This window comes from Bufo bufo, chromosome 7, assembly GCF_905171765.1.
Source record: "Bufo bufo chromosome 7, aBufBuf1.1, whole genome shotgun sequence".
Lineage (NCBI taxonomy): Eukaryota > Metazoa > Chordata > Amphibia > Anura > Bufonidae > Bufo > Bufo bufo.
In genome coordinates this window covers 225,504,262-225,521,581 of record NC_053395.1, presented here as the reverse complement: position 1 = coordinate 225,521,581, position 17,320 = coordinate 225,504,262, and the positions used below count along the sequence as shown (strand labels likewise).

At 43.6% G+C, this 17,320-nt stretch overlaps 1 protein-coding gene across 2 annotated transcripts in view; it reads left to right on the top strand.

Annotated features, from left to right (window-relative positions):
• Positions 1-17,320, top strand: part of TNRC18 (trinucleotide repeat containing 18) — a 146,789-nt gene that overhangs the window by 28,663 nt on the left and 100,806 nt on the right. For both annotated transcript variants that reach the window (XM_040440936.1, XM_040440935.1), the window contains exons 2-5: positions 1,909-2,129; positions 3,699-3,824; positions 9,891-11,462; positions 16,226-16,322. In XM_040440936.1, coding sequence (XP_040296870.1) covers positions 1,952-2,129; positions 3,699-3,824; positions 9,891-11,462; positions 16,226-16,322 — 1,973 coding nt within the window. In that variant the 5' untranslated portion in view covers positions 1,909-1,951. The remainder of the gene's footprint in view (positions 1-1,908; positions 2,130-3,698; positions 3,825-9,890; positions 11,463-16,225; positions 16,323-17,320) is intronic.

Here is a 17,320-nt window from a genome sequence, read left to right as displayed (position 1 = left end):
AAAGTTTTCTGAACTTTAGCCGCATCGGTCTTCAAGAAAAAAAATTATAGTCGGGAAAAACTCTGCTGGCTACTGTCAGGTACTGCTGGCGGCTTGGGATGGTTTTTGGAGGTGACGGGTTCCCTTTAAGTTATTGAAAAAATAATATCCCCAAGTTCATCATCTCCACCTGTATCCTGTACTGCTATAAGATAGCATAAATGCCCTGACAAGGCTTTAAAGCATACCTGATAAAAAAAAAAAAAATTGCAGAATGGCTGTGCTTCTTTGTATAGTTATTAATGGGAAGGTATGTGTCCTTTTTGGGATTCCATAATGTCTTTTTGTTTATTTTATTTTACTTACCTGTTTAGCACTGACTTATTTTGCAGTGCTTTACAGAGATTAGCGTTGAGCTGTCCCCAATGGGGCTCACAATCTAAGTTTCAGCCATATTATTCACTTTCAGCTGCACAGCTAAATGCATTTCTCAAAGCAGGGGGCATCTCCCTTCAGAGAAACACTGTACTGCTGTGACATTCTGTCCTTTACTTCCCACTATGCTTGTCTTCAGCTCTGGAGCTCAGAACAGATGAGGAGGGAGAAATCGCACTTAGAGACACGCAGGAAACTCCTATAATCTTCGGTGTAGAAGCAGTTCTCCGGCTCAGGTTCTCGGTGAGCTCTGACATGCCCCCCCTTCCTCTCTGCCGTCTTCGGAGTCTCTGTTAGGGCTATGTTACACCAGCAGATTATTTGACCAGTTTCTGTCCAATGGGACCAATAGTTGGTGTATATAACAAAAGATCTGTGTGTGTAAATGGCCATGTGACCAATGATTGGTCAGAAAATCTGTTGGTGTAATACAGCCCTTAATTGGGACGAATCTTGCCTGACAACAGGCTGCGGACTGCAAATTAGGGGGAAGTGAGACCCCTAGTGGCCAGGACTTTACAGCTTTTTTTTTTTAAGGTGGACACAGGCAGATTTTTGCTAATAACACCATTCTCTCTATTAAATGAAACGAGATTATATGAAAGTACAGTGATTCTTTAACCCTTTTCTGACCTCCGCTGTACATGTACAGTGGAAATCCGGTCTTTATCTTCCAGATACAAATTTAATCTATATGCAGATTAGGCACAAAGTGCGCATGTGAACAGGTTTGAGCTTCCGAAGTGCTCACACCCCGCTGCTTCAAGCCGATTCCAGCGCCTCCCCCATCCTCTCCCTCGATGTCAGTCGTGTTCTGCACTCCAGCCTTTCTGGCACCTGCGCATTATATTCCATACACCTGGGGCTAATGTCTGAGATTGGCGATAACACCAACTGCAAACTTTTAACCCCTCATGCTGTGGTCCGTTGTGACCACAGCATTTGAGGCGGCTTTCCCCTAGAGCACTGCACCCCCGAGTCCTGAACCCCGCGCCGAGATTGGGGCGCCATTCATTTGTGGTAATAGCCTGGGTCTGTCTGAAGAAACCCAGCCATTAGAAAATGCAACCAGTTCTACAAAAAACAAGCCCTCAATCATCTATGTGAACTGAAAAATAAAAAGGTTATGGCTCCGGGAAGGCAGAGAGTCGAAAATAAAAACAAAAAATCGCCTGGGGTAGAAGGGGTTTATTTAATATATTACTAGTGTTTATAAAATAGTGTTGTTGTTTTTTACACTACATGGCTGCTGTCTTTATATTTTCTGTGTATTCCTTATGTTTTTTATGTCTGGTGATATATTTTACTTTATTTTTTATATGATAGTTTTGTCATAAAATATGTCTAAGTGCTTGTGGCATTGTCATGTGATGTAGACACATTGTTTCACACACCCATATTGCTGTGTAGTAATAACCTTAGCTGGCACCTTTACCTCTATTATACTGAAATGGCTTAATATTGTGTTTTTTTTCCCCCCTTTTTTCCCCTCAGTGGGTCTCTGGACTATGGTGCCATACAAGTATCCTGTATAAAGATGGATGGCCGTGAATTTGTAAATATGCCACCCTTGGGGTTGTCGGGTCTGACCCTGGACGCTGGGCGTATTTCGACTAGAAATACTGGTGGGCGCCTTATGCCATCTACAGGGCAGTTGCCACCATTCTGCACAGCAAAGTGTTACCCGTCGCCTCTAGGACTGCATTCACAGTCAGGTAAAACATTTTTGAGGATTTATGGGAGTTGGCACAATTACACTTGGTAATTCCGTAATCTCTCAGTGCAGAAGGAAGAAGAAGAATAGAATATTTATCTCTAGGCAAAGGTCAACCTTTACTGGAAGATTGAGGTTTGGACAAATGTGCTGCTGAATATCAGTTCAGTTGCTATACATATGATAATAAGTAACCTCAAGTACTCCAGCAGGGTCCCCTCCTCTGCCCACCTAGGAGTTCGCCCTATAAAAAGCTAAAATAAGCGCTTGCCTAGGTATCCCCTCATTGCTGTTGCAGTCTTGCCGTCTCTATTCATTGGATGTGGCAGAGCTTTTGATGCATTTCAGTATATACCACTTGCATTACGCTGATCATATGTGAAACAACCAGCCTGCAGCACCTCGAATCACTAAGCAGTTGCACAGAAATGTTCAGAAATCCTTTTAACAGACGACCAGAGCAAGCAATTGTTATGACGGAGGAACGTAGATGAGGAAGGTTTACTCACCAAGATCAACTCTACCAGGACTTATGCCTGGTTTAATAGGGTCAATCCTACAGACAGATGTTCTTTAAAGGGGTTATCCACCTATAATGCCCCCCCAAAATGCCTGGGCCCTCATATAGGTTATACTTACCCCGTTCCCAGGCACCCGCGTCGCTTATAATACCCGCATGTCCGCCGCTGCATCTCCCCATCGCACAGATCAAAACATCCGGCGACTGGGGGAGCAGCCAATAGCAGGCGGCAACTGGGGCGAGCCTCCCTAGTCTCACTCGTGACACTAGGGAGGCTCGTCCCCGTTATGCCCTGCTATTGGCTGCCCCCCCCCCCCCCTTCCTTCCCAATCGCTGGATGTTTTGATCCGCGTGACGGGGAGATGCAGTGGCGGGCATCAGGAGCGACGCGGGTGCCTGGGAACGGGGTAAGTATAACCTATATGAGTGGCCTGGGCATTATAGGGATTGGATAACTCCTTTAACACTCTGATACTGGAAATTGTACACTGTATGCCAGCTATGGAGTGTGGCTTATCTCTGTATTGCTTTTATAAACTAATGGCATGTATCGTTAGAACAGGCCAATAGTGTAAGAAAATGGCAGTTTCTATACAAGTATACAGTGACATGAAAATGTTTGGGCACCCCTGGTCAAAATTACTGTTACTGTGAACAGTTAAGCAAGTTGAAGATGAAATGATCTCCAAAAGGCATAAAGTTTAAAGATGACTCGTTTCCTTTTGTATTTTAAGAAAAGACTATTTTTTATTTTCATCCATTACTTTTTTGTTATTTTGAAATTGTAAGAGGTCCCGAAGCAAAAGTTTGGGCACCCTGCATGATTAGTACCTAGTAGCACCCCCTTTGGCAACTATCACAGCTTGTAAATAAGTGGAAGAAGATGGGCCCCGACGTGCTGCCACCGTATCTGCCACGTTGTACATGATTTATCAGTGTAATGCCTTTTTTTTTTCTGTTCAATATTTCCTGCTCTTTTAAATTATATATTATTATTATTCATATTTTAATTATGGTGCAGTAAAACAATTCTTTATTGTCTGTTCTTAGGCTTTCCCCATCTGTCCAGAAGTGTCTATCATTCCTATATTCCAGTGAGTCACCTGGAGCCCAGTGGTGGTGTTACCCCATTGTTAACACGTATGGGACAACATAGTGTGATTGACCCTCAGAAAGGTACATTCTTCTTTTTCTTGTAATTTGTTCTTTACACCTGCAGGAAACAGAATCATGTAAAAACCACCCTTAAATTGCTTGTCAAAATGACCATGGAGCATTTGGGCTAATACAGAAGGGAAGAGTTACACGGTTTAAACCATCCCTTTGACCCCTGTGTCCCTTTAATTGTATTGTTGTCGAGTATGATGTGAACACAGCTGAGTACTATGGTGGATGGGGATCTGCTCCAGCATAGCCTCCTGTAGACTGCAGGTCACTGATAGGCCTACAAGGCTCTGGGAACTGAATTCAGATTGGTTTGGTGCAGTGACAGTGGCTTTGAGATTAGGGCACTTAGGGGAGGTTTTTGCTGTGTGTGGACACAGAAGAGGGCACTGTTAATTAGTTGATGCTACTAAGGGAGCAATATAACTGATGGGGGCACTATGACAGTATAGGTCACAAAGGGTTTCTCTGTGGTGTAGGGCACTAACTTACAGGGACAGTAGGTACAGCAACAGGCACAGTATTAGAGGATGCACTAGAGACTGCACAGTAAGCGATCAATTTGGTAGACAATACTAAACTGTGTAACTAACACAAAGTTAGTGAGTACTGCTACTCCCTTAGAGCCAAACGCTATGAGTGTTATTCTGTTGCCTCCTTGGTATTTACCCTATACAGGAATGTAGACTTCGTTGTGGGTTAGCGACCAGACTGCTACCTCCCTGGGATAGTCCAAGTGTACTTAGCAGATGACCCTAGGACTCAGAAACACAAGCGGGATCAGAAAGTGCATGAAACCTCAGGCATAGTCTGAACTGGAACGAAGACTAGAACAGAGGGCTCTGCAACACCACAACAGGCAGACTGAAACAGGAGCAAAACACCGGACTGGATGACAACACATGGAGAGAAATAAACTGAGACCAAACAAACAGGGAGACGCAGACAGATCACGGCAGGAACAAGTCAGACATGACAACGGACACAGGTCAGACATACAGACTGGCAAAGACTGGACAGAGAACAGAGCAACAGAAGCAGATGCAGGAACTATTGCTGTTGCTCAGCCAAGGAGTGGGATACACACACAGAACATGTAGCGGAGCTCATTAGCCCAAAGCTTCAACATGTGCAAACAAACAGAAAAGGGGAATTAACCTCTACATGGAACAGAATACACTGCAAACAAGGGCAATTAACCCCTGCCTCACTGAATAGAGAGGAGAGACATACACAGTGGTCATGTTCACACCACAGAGTATCCATGACCAGTACGCACAACACAGCGGCAGATGCGCTCTGCCACACCGACACATGGCCCTAGATACACACCACCAGTATCTCAGAACCAGCCCACACAGCATACAATGGAACACATGAACAGATATCACCATAATATGTCACCAGATCTGGGAATAAGATAGGTTTAACCATGCTTAGATGCATAAAAAGTTTACGAAACTACAGTAGAATACATAAAATATATGTACAGAAAATAACATATGGAGTGAAGTAAGTAACAGCCACCTAGGCCGTGAACAAATGAGCGAGCTCCTCATTGACCAGTTTCCAACATGGTATCTGGCTGATGCCTGTATGACCCAAAGAGAGGTGGTAATCACACGACACATCTCACCCTGTTCATGTCCTCAGTGGAGCAGAGCTCTTTGATACATGCCTAGAAGTTTTCTAGTTTCCTGGCCTCTCTTAGCCCGTCTTAAAGGTCTTCAGTGTGCAATACACACACAATGGTACATACTAAGTGGACAACACTGGGTAAAACTGACAAGGAAAAGGACCCAGGAATTTTAGTTGACAGTAAATGTAACTTTAGCAAGTTAGACTGCTGCAGCCAAGGCTAACAAGATCATGATGTGCATTAAACGGAGTGCACGTGGAGTATTTACAGTTCTGTACATCAGTGCACAAGAAAGAGGTTGAGCGGGTTCAAAGACGGGCAACTAAAGTGATTTATGGCTTGGGTGGACTACAGTACCCAGAAAGACTATCAAAATTAGGGTCATGTAGTGTAGAAAAAAAAGATGAGGGGTGGCCTGATAGCTAGATAGATATATTATTTATCCCACATGCAAAAGCAGAGAAGTAAGGAGGTAAATATAGAACTACAGTACAGACCAAAAGTTTGGACACACCTTCGCATTCAAAGAGTTTTCTTTATTTTCATGACTATGAAGTTATCAAAACTATGAATTAACACATGTGGAATTATATACATAACAAACAAGTGTGAAACAACTGAAAATATGTCATATTCTAGGTTCTTCAAAGTAGCCACCTTTTGCTTTGATTACTGCTTTGCACACTCTTGGCATTCTCTTGATGAGCTTCAAGAGGTAGTCCCCTGAAATGGTCTTCCAACAGTCTTGAAGGAGTTCCCAGAGATACTTAGCACTTGTTGGCCCTTTTGCCTTCACTCTGCAGTCCAGCTCACCCCAAACCATCTCGATTGGGTTCAGGTCCGGTGACTGTGGAGGCCAGGTCATCTGGCGCAGCACCCCATCACTCTCCTGCATGGTCAAATAGCCCTTACTTTCAAAGTTTTCCCAATTTTTTGGCTGACTGACTGACCTTCATTTCTTAAAGTAATGATGGCCACTCGTTTTTCTTTACTTAGCTGCTTTTTTCTTGCCATAATACAAATTCTAACAGTCTATTCAGTAGGACTATCAGGTGTGTATCCACCTGAATTCTCTTCAACGCAACTGATGGTCCCAACCCCATTTATAAGGCAAGAAATCCCACTTATTAAACCTGACAGGGCACACCTGTGAAGTGAAAACCATTTCAGGGGACTACCTCTTGAAGCTCATCAAGAGAATGCCAAGAGTGTGCAAAGCAGTAATCAAAGCAAAAGGTGGCTACTTTGAAGAACCTAGAATATGACATATTTTCAGTTGTTTCACACTTGTTTGTTATGTATATAATTCCACATGTGTTAATTCATAGTTTTGATGCCTTCAGTGTGAATCTACAATTTTCATAGTCATGAAAATAAAGAAAACTCTTTGAATGAGTAGGTGTGTCCAAACTTTTGGTCTGTACTGTATATATGGAGGTGAATACAGAACTATTTCATATACCCTCATCAGAACCTCTGAGTAACTGGCAGGAATGAGTTAATGGGCATGGAGAAAGGAGGAGGTACTTCATTCAAAGGGGAGGCAATCATAACATTGTATCTACCTGCGACAGACCCACAGAACAAGGAGCGCAGAATACACACGTAAGATGACGCGCCCTGGTCTGATAGGATCTGCGATGGTCCTACAGTGTAAGGAGCGCACCGTACACACGCAGGATGACGCGCTCCTCTCTGATAGGTCCTGTAACATGCCAGTCAGAGGCAGCGGAACATTTAGTGGCTACAGCGGAGGGATGGGTGTGACTTCCCGTGATATAAAAAGAGGACATTGTGAGCACGCGCGCACCTATACCCCACTTTCCCTGACGAAGCCACGCATGTGGCGAAACATGTCAGGAGGGGTGTATTAGTGTAGCGCCAAGTTTTAGACCGAGTCAATGAGCAGATCCAGGAGCATTACGAGCGGCATAGGTAGCCACAGGTAGCACGTAGTGAGGGACAATCTCCATTGAGAAAACAATAGCAGTTACCAGTAGGAGACTGATGCACGCCCCAGTGTTATCTATCAGCCTATAGGGCACCAGCACAAGCCCGAGGAGTAGCGAATAGTTGCCAATTTTGGAACCTCCTCCCAGGTCTTGAAAAATTCATAGTGTGTGATCGAACAGGCAGATGGTGGGCGCATTTCAGTGTCAGGACTCTGAAGGACGATTACCCTAATCGATCAAGGTGGCCCCGGAGAGTGGCAAAAGTAATGCACCTCACAGGCATCAATATATATAAATATAAGGTTGCTTCAGCAACCAGGACTTACAAAGTATAGCCCATCTCATACCTCACTATACTCTGATAATTTTAACAATAGGTTTTTCTTGTTGTGTGTTTGTTTTAAATGAATCAAATAAAGATAAGACTTTACTATTATTATTAGTTAGGGACCCCTAAAGGGATGTTTGGTCCCACAGACCGCATCCAAATCACTGATAGCTATGTATATCAACAGTCAATATAGAAATCTCTCCCATGATCTATTGATACCTAGGTCTGTAACAAGGAGACATCATGCCTCTAGAGGGAAGAAGGTTTCTATACAAACATAGAAGAGGATTCTTTACTGTAAGAGCAGTGAGACTGTGGCATTCTCTGCCTGAGGAGGTGGTGATGGTGGATTCACTAAAAGAGATGGGTTGTTGATCCAGGGAGTTATTCTGATTTGGAGTCGGGAAAGATTTTTCCCCTAAGATGAGAAAAAAACTGGCTTCTTCCTCGTGTGTTTTTGCCGCCTTCTGGATAACTTTGCAGGGTAATAGGCTGAACATGACAGACATATAGGATCTCACAATCGTGGGTGGAATGGTGCTCGCCTTCAGTGATTGTGCTAACCATATGCACAACACTAGTGAAAGCAGGGATAAGTCAACCGAGCTGCTGCGTGACTTTCCAAGCATTGGGGACGGTGAGAGGGAGAGGGATTTGACCGGGCGGCTGTAAGAGAGCAGTCTTCAGATGGTGTGCTGCCTGTTGGATGTACACCATCTGAAGACTTCTCTTTTCCATCAGCGCCGCCACATCTCTCTCCTTTACTTGGTATTCATGGTTCCCAATCTGTGTTACTAGGGTGGTACAGTTATTGAGGCTGAAATATGGGATGTTTGTGTAGAGGGTGGGTATAGGTGGGGAAGGTGCTGGAAAATTGAGAAGTCACATATGTCCGGACAGCGAACTCTGCAAAGATGAGTGATGTTTGGGGGAAGTCATCACTTACCATCAAGCTTGTTGGAGGATCTGCATTGCTGAATTTGGGGATCAGTAATTTTATGTATAAACAGAACAGATCTTATCTTAAAATATATGGAGGAAATGCAGACAGCAAGTATGATGATATAAAGAAGCCCTGCATATGTGCATCCCAGTCCTGGCTAAATAATGGGGGTCTTTCTGATGTAGTCAATGGCCCATGTAATGTGGCAAGTTGACCACAATTTTGTACACTACTTAATTTTCTTTCTCTCCCCATATCTGTTTCTATAGATGTACTATTTTTGGCCCATTCAGGATTTGGTGATTGAAGATTTTTCATGTGGATTCAGCTCTGAAATCCTGAAAAAAATTAGCTAAAAATCCACATCTAAGGCTACTTTCACACCTGCGTTCAGGTGTCCGCTCGTGAGCTCCGTTTGAAGGGGCTCACAAGCGGTCCCGAACGCAGCCGTCCAGCCCTGATGCATTCTCAATGGAGGCGGATCCACTGAGAATGCATCCGCCTGCCAGCGCTCAGCCTCCGCTCCGCTCAGCGAGCGGACACCTGAATGCTGCTTGCAGCGTTCGGGTGTCCGCCTGGCCGCGCGGAGGCGAGCGGATCCGTCCAGACTTATAATGGAAGTCAATGGGGACGGATCCGTTTGAAGATGACACAGTATGGCTCAATTTTCAAACGGATCCGTCCCCCATTGACTTTCAATGTAAAGTCTGAACGGATCCGTTTGCATTATAATGAAAAAAAAAAAAAAGAAAATTTTTTTTTTTTTTTTTTTTTTTGTTCATGGTTATGCAAACGGATCCGTTCTGAACGGATGCAAGCGTTTGCATTATAGGAGCGGATCCGTCTGTGCAGACACCAGACGGATCCGCTCCTAACGCAAGTGTGAAAGTAGCCTAATGCATGTGGATGCGGTTTTTGTATTCCCATTCACAAGCACTTCAAAAGGAAGTTTTGTGAAAATATGTAGCATGCTAGCTACTTTTTTTTTCTCCAGGATCCTGAACGGAAAAGTCAATGGATTAGCCCCATAGAATTTGGTGGATCTTTGATAGTCTGCACATTGTGACACACGTGAACATGCCGTTACCACCTTGCTGATGTGGGTGCTGGATCACTTTGTTTGCAGACATACTCAAAGACTATTTAGACTATCTAAATAAACATAAAGTGTAATATATTGCAATCCTGCTTACATCTCCCTTCTTTTTTCCAGATGGATATTGCTATGTCGGTCAACAGTCAGCATATTATCCACAGACATCAGCTTTAAAGACATCAGCTAACCAGCAACACAGCTTGCATGAAAATGATCCGGTGTGTCATTCATTTAAGAATTCCAAAGAGACTTCCAAAGACTCTAAGGAAAAAGTTTTCAGAAGTGAAATCTTGCTTACGCCTTCCTTTCTGAGCACAGCCAAAAAAGATAGGAGGTTTTCAGAAGAGACACATTCTGTTGACTTAAGTGACCGTGAGCTGGACAGTAAAGCTGAAAAGGAGAGGAAGAAAATCGGCCTTTATAGGGTACCTAAACAGGGGCAACATCACTCGTCTTTTATGTCATCTGAGTTTATGCCAAACCGCTGGTCGGGAAACATTGAAACAAAGTCCAAACATCTACAGACCTCTCTTCTGAGTAATCATGGGTGTAATAAACAACCAAGTAGACATGAGGAGAATGTAAGGCCTTTGTGCCACACAAACTCAACTCAAAATAAACTTGGGGATTCTGTTGTGTCACAACAAAAAAATTTGACTACACAATGCACATGTCCGTCCTCTCACCCTGTAAACTTTTTCTGTAAAGTAGCCTCCACATCGCCCAATTCTACACAGCCTCTCCACTCTTCCATGTACAGCATCGCCCAACAATCCAAGGAACGTACCAATGACATAAAAACGTTAGCACCAAATTTTGTGTCGACTATCGAAACTTCTGATGAACACCGAGACCATGTTAAAGTTGGTTCTCAAGCAGGTAATCTGAATGGCAAAGAATTGAGGAGGCCTGAAGAAAAGGCACAGTTTTCTCATTCTCTTGGTCCTCAGGAATTTTCAGTAAATGAAACAAAACGTGAGGTAACCCGAGAGCAAGGATCTGTAATCTGTTGTAATTCCTCCCTAAAAGGCCAAGGTGTATCCGACTCTTTCTTGAACAATCATGACCACGTACCTACAGAGAAAAAGATCTTTTCTTCTAGTGCCGAGCCTATCCATCGTGCGCAGGAAGACTGTGTCAAAGAGACATGCAAGATGTCTGGATTAATTGATTTTCATCGACAAAACCCAGGGAATAACTTTGTAAAGCACCCGGAAGAGAAACCTATACAATTTGAAAACAAATCGCAGATACCTGTTTTAGCGACACAACACTCCCAAATCCCTGAGGAAGAGGAAGGATCTAAAAATGTGGGTTCTAGAAAAAACAACATGGAATCCAAACCTCCATCCGGCCATTGTGAGCGCTCTGCCATGCAGAATCTTCTTAAGTATAGTGGAAACTTTGAGAAGGAGACGACTGCTTGGCAAAGTAGCGGCAAAAAGAGTCCTTTTGGTGGTCTTGGCAACATGAGGTTGGATGAGGCTTCGTTAAAAGATGCTAAAGTCCATGGTTTGTCACAGGCAGAGGTCAAAAGAGATCCTGATACACCCGATAGTGCCAAAACAGTGGCTAAAGATTCCTTAAGCTTTCAGGGGGAAATGGAAGTCAGGAATCCACCAGTTGGCATAGCTGTGGCTGTGGCTCGACAAAAGGACAGTGGTGGAAATAAAATGCTCTCCTCTAAAGGTAAGTGTAGGAAAGAGAGGCCTGCAGAAGAGCAGCACGATTGTCTTTCAATTAGATACAAGTTGGTTGATGGTTGAACACTAGTTGAACAAACCTCTTCCTTTTGCAGACACATGTCAGTTCATATCGGCCGTTACCTTTTATTCAAACTGCTCATACACGTTCGGTGAAGCCGGACGATGAAGGAAAGATCTTTCTGGGAATGTTCTTTCAAAGAAAGATATTTCATTCATGAATAATCCTTCTTTGAAAGAAGGATCTTTTGTCCGACGCAAATATTAAACATGGCCGACTCTTTTTCAAACGATAATGGTCTATCATCTGTCGGCCAAAACTATTGCTTGTTTTTAAATTTCAGCTTTTCATTGAAATTATCCACTTTGATCAACTATCATGTATGGCCACCTTAAAGGGGTTATCCAAGACTAAACAGACCCCTTCAGAGTGGCTGGAGGTCCCTGCCGCTGGATTACAGCTGCATCCTGCCTCCGCAGGTCCTGGTTCTCTGGGAATCAACAACCCGTTGACCGGCATGATCGCTGTGGCCAGTCACTGATCTCAGCGGTGACCTGCCGCCGTCCAGCACATGGTCCAGTGACTACGTAGAGATGTTTTCAGCTGCAGTTCTCTGGAATCTGCTGCACTTTGTTGCTGCTTTGTACAATCTTTTCCCAGAGATTGGACGTAGCTGAGAGCATCTCTGGGAAAGGATTGGGCTCCGCTGCCTCCACTGCTACGTTTATTTTTTTATAGTTCTGTGTTCATCCGAGTTAACTTTGGATTATTTTCTCTCTAGCTCCAATTCCACTTAATTTAAAGGGGTTCTTCGGGCTCTTCTATACTGATGACCTATCGTCAGGATAGGTCATCAATATTCGATCTGCAGGGGTCCGACATCTGATCAGCTATATGAGGAGACGGCGCGCGCAGTATGCACGTAGCGTCCCCATTCTCGATAGACGCTGTGCCGTCAGACGCCCGCCGATCTGATATTGATGACCTATCCTGAGGAGCCTGGAGAACCCCTTTAATTATTTGCTCTCTTTATCCATAACTACCGGAGAGGATAAGAAACTTGGAATAGCTCATTTTAGAGTCTGCTCGTGTGCTCTGTACTGGTGGTGTGTTTTTTTTTTTTTTTTTTTTTTTTATACCCAGTACTATAACTAATTTTTGGATTTTTTTTCCTCTATGACTTCTATACAAAGCAGGCACAATTACATTGATAAATATGCCCAATTCTGTTCTATGAAGAAGCACAAAAATAAAACTTGAAATGGCGCATGTTTGGTATTATGTGATGGTAGTTACATTAGGAAGGCGATTCATTTTACCATATTCATCTATTAAGCCTGTGCAAATTGAGCCACAAGTCCTATAAGCACTTGTCAAGAATTTGTGCTTGAGATTACAGGCCTCCAATCTTTTCTGATTGACACATGTGGGTCAAAACTTAGTCTCTTCAGTCACTGGGGGACACGGCAGACCATTCTGCCACTAGGAGGCGACGTTAAGACAAAAAAGAAAGTGTTAGCTCCTCCTATCAGCTATACCCCTCCTGCAGATACTGAGCTCATCAGTTTTAGCTTAGTGTCTGTAGGAGGCAGACATTTGTGCTTTTATCTTTATTTCCTGTTTTTACTGGGTATACAGGAGGCAGAAGCCCCCATGGTGAGGAGGCAGACCAGCGGGTCACCAAACCCACTGCTTATTCCCATCCTCCAGAAGGCAGTACAGTAAACCACAAAATCTGCGTTAACCCACTTATTGTACGATCGGCACTTATTACGTGCACCACCTATGCAGTTTGCCTCCCCCCCTCTGTGGCATAGTTGCACTATTGTTATTTTAAATTGTGTATTCTGCATTTTTGTCACTGGTTTTTAGTAGGCGCCTTGTCTGACAGTCCAGGAGTTGTTCTACTGTAATAACATATTTTTTATTTTACAATTGCATATGATTTATTGTCTCTCAATGTGTTGTGTGGGTGCTGCATATTTGCAGCCAATGTGATGACTGCCACATTAAAGAAAAACGTAAGTCTAACCATAACCAATGTGTAGTAAATGCAATGGTATAGGCCCTGTGCAGGACGATTTTATGGTGTCCTCCGTCACGAAAACGTCAGTATAGAAGGTGGAAAGAAGATGTATCTGAACAGTTATTCTAGCACGCAAGTTAAGGTGATAGCCGTGCCAATGTAAAAAGTTATTTGTTGCCAAAGGTTTGCAATATATTTCTGTATGGACACCGCTGCTAGGCTCCAATGAAATCATTAAATCAAGAAAAGTAATAGTGGTGAGGCCAAAGGTGACGGGCATATCTCCATCCCACAGGATTAGAATATAATCAATGTATCTGTCCCAAAACAAAATGTGACTAGTACAAAGACAAAGGACTTCTGAAATAACACATCTCCCTAAAAATAAATGGGTGCACAAACGGTTAACTTGATGCTCAAATTTGCCATTAAAGGGGTTGTTTTTAGACCTGCGAAAGGAACCATACCTACCTGCTTCCTGACGCCGGCTCCTGTGCTCTCTGGCCGCTCAGGTCCCTGGATGTAAACTTCCAGTTTGACCCTTCTGCAGCCTATTGCTGGTTGCAGCATTGACCTGCTCCCCTTGCGTCATGTCAAATGGTCACGAGATGCAAGGGGAACAGGTCACCGCCAGCAATTGGCTGCAGTGGCATCACCCCTCCCCCAAACATGCAAGGAGAGACTAAAAGGTGTCAATGTTTCATGCTTATAGTCTGTGTGAGACTTTCATCGCCTGGCACAATAGGGTCGGCCGGGCACAGAGTGACTCTTTTTATATGAATCTTTGGTAGGTTGGGGGTTGTAGTATAATTTTTAGTTCAGAGAGATGTTGCTCTGTGGAACTTCTATCCTATATTTTTTATACGTATTTAGATCATCTGGTAATCTCATCACCCTCTGGATGCATTCCTTACAATCCTTTACAACCACTTTGCCCCCATTTTCCAAGGATTTCACAATGATATGAACATAATTGATCTAAGGCAATTTTGTCTATGGATGTAAGTTTACTGTGAACTAATGAATTATTGCCAGGGGCGTAGCTATCGGGGAAGCATGGAGGTCTCAGCGGGCTAAAGGGAGGGGCACACCTCCTTATTACACTTGCTTCATTCTCTTATAGTTATTCCAAAAAATGAATGGCATTCTGCTCATGTCGCTGAACCTGCCCAACGTCCTGATTAGTATGTTTATGAAGCGCCAATTCCGGAGCAAAGAGATTAACCCCTTTCCGACATCTGCAGAACATGTATGGCTGATCTCGGGTCATGAAAAATGGTGCCCTCTAAGGAGTCGAGCGGGCACCATAGCCGCAAAGTGCAAAGAGTCCATGATCTGCGACATCGCTCATCAATGACTTTTAACCTCTCAGAGGCTGTGGTCAATTACCAGGAGATTGCAGGAACAGTTCACTTTGGTATGGTAGCCTGGGGCCTTCTGAAGGCTTCGAGGCCTGCTATATAGAAGTTCCTATCAAGGTTTGCCCCTGGCTGTGCTTGATTAAGTAGTAATTCTCCCATACACTGCAGTGGTAAATCATTGATGTCTATGGTAGATGTGATAAGATGAAGTCCACTAAGGGAACTAAAAATAAAAGTTAAAAAAAAAAGTTTTTAAAAGTATAAAAATTCAGATCACCCCCCGTTTCCACATTTTACAAATAAATAAACAAAAAATATACATAATTGGTATCCAAGTAGAGCAGTATCTGCTTTCTCACATTCACTCATAAGCCAGGTTAGGATCATGAAGGACATGGCGGAGAAGTATTTACTTGTAAGGATATGAATAAAACACTTGGGCTCGGATATAAACTTCCTATTTTAGCAGCAGTCTCTTTGGTGTTTCTGGTTGATTGCTGTCTCGCTCATCTCTTGCTCCCTCCTCCCATCCCCATACACTTGTATGGGATGATGTAACATGATCCTTCAGTGAGCAGACAGCTGTCCTGGTCTCACCAAGGTAAATGTTTCAGACATCTTAAGGGCTTCTGTCACCCCCAAAACCCTTGTTTTTTGGGCTTGTTAAAATCCTTATTTAACTACTATTCCCTATATAGGGATCTTACCTTTGTCTGTGGCTTCTTTTCCTTAAAAAACGATCTTTTAAAATATGCAAATCGCTTCACTACCAGCAAGTAGGGCGTCTACTTGCTGGTAGCCACCGCAAAAATCCACCCCCCCTCCTTCTGTTGATTGACAGGGCCAGCGAGCGCTCTCCTCCTCCGGCTGGTCCTGTCATCATTTCAAATCCCGCGCCTGTCTTCATTCGGCGCAGGCGCTCTGAGAGAAGGGGGCTCGTCGCCTCAGCACTCCCTCAGTGTGCCTGCGCCGATTACGTCACCGAAAGAGATGGGGCGGATTTTTGCGGCGGCTTCCAGCAAGTAGACGCCCTACTTGCTGGTAGTGAAGCGATTTGCATATTTTAAAAGATATTTTTTTAAGGAAAAGAAGCCACAGACAAAGGTAAGAGCCCTAAGTAGGGAATAGTAGTTAGATAAGGATTTTAACAAGCCCAAAAAAAAAAAGGGTTTTGGGGGGTGACAGAAGCCCTTTATAAAACAAAATCCTAAAAAAAAAAGAGGGTGAAGGGAAGAATAAGGCATTTTTCTCTGCTAAAAAGTTTCTTACAGTCGCTTGTAAATACTTGACTTTGTAAACCGGAAGAAACATAAAAAAAAAATGTATTTACCATGAATATTTCACCTTATTTTAATTAATAGGTCACACAAGGGAGGAGAGTGTGGATGAAAGGATCCGACATTGCAATGAGAGATTGCTGTTGGAGAGACTTGACAGGGAGCATGCAAAGCTTCTTCGGTGAGCTTTTGAAACAGATTTTTTGTAAAATGTCTCTATAGAATTACGACGCCTGTTTTATCCTTTGGTATTCGTGTCCTTCATTTGTACTGTGCACCTTCATTATGATGCTGCCTGAATCTTCAATAAGGCAATGTTCTGATGGCAGTTAAAGGGGTTGTCCCATTTAGGCTAGGGCTACATAGTGACATATGTCCGCAGCAGCACAAAACTATGTGCGACTTGTCTGCAACTTTTTGTTGCGTGACAGTTTGAGCCATGACAGCCAAGTCGGAAGTGAGTCGTGTGTTGTGTGCAACTTATATTGAAGGCAGAATAGGGCTACGCTGCGACTATCTGTAGCACAACTGATTGACTTTAACTATTGAACTACAGCTGCAGTCCAAATGAAAGTATTCAGCTGAATGCAAACCCGTGGACTACAAAAATTCACAGCGTAGCCCAGGCCCCAATGGAGAAAACGTGGCATGCGACTAGCAAAGCAAAATCCAACATTACTGTATTTTTTGCAATTGTTGCATTGCAGTCACCGCATGTCACACTGCGACACCATAGACATACGTTACGTGAAATGTTGTGCGACACATGTCGCCATGTAGCCCTAGCCTAAGACAACTTATCCCCTATCCACAGGAAGTTTATTATCGGTGGGGGTCCGACCAATGGAGGCCATGTTTGAATGAAGCACCAGACAAGCAAGGCTTAGCTCTCCAGCAGCCCCATACAGCTGAATGGAGCGGCAGCGCGCATGCGTTACAACTGCTCCATTCAAACGGAATCAATGGCCCCTGTTTTTGCGATTGGCAGACTGAGCCCCGCCGTTCAGATGTTTATCCCCTATCCTTTGGATTGGAGATAAGGTGTCTTAATGGGGCAACCTCTTTAAAGGAGTTGTCCAGGATATTTTTTAAATAGTCTGAAAGCAGAGAATGTAATAAAGTAACAAAGTAACAATTACTCGCCTGGTAAGTACTGTATGTTACACCCCAGTAGTTTTG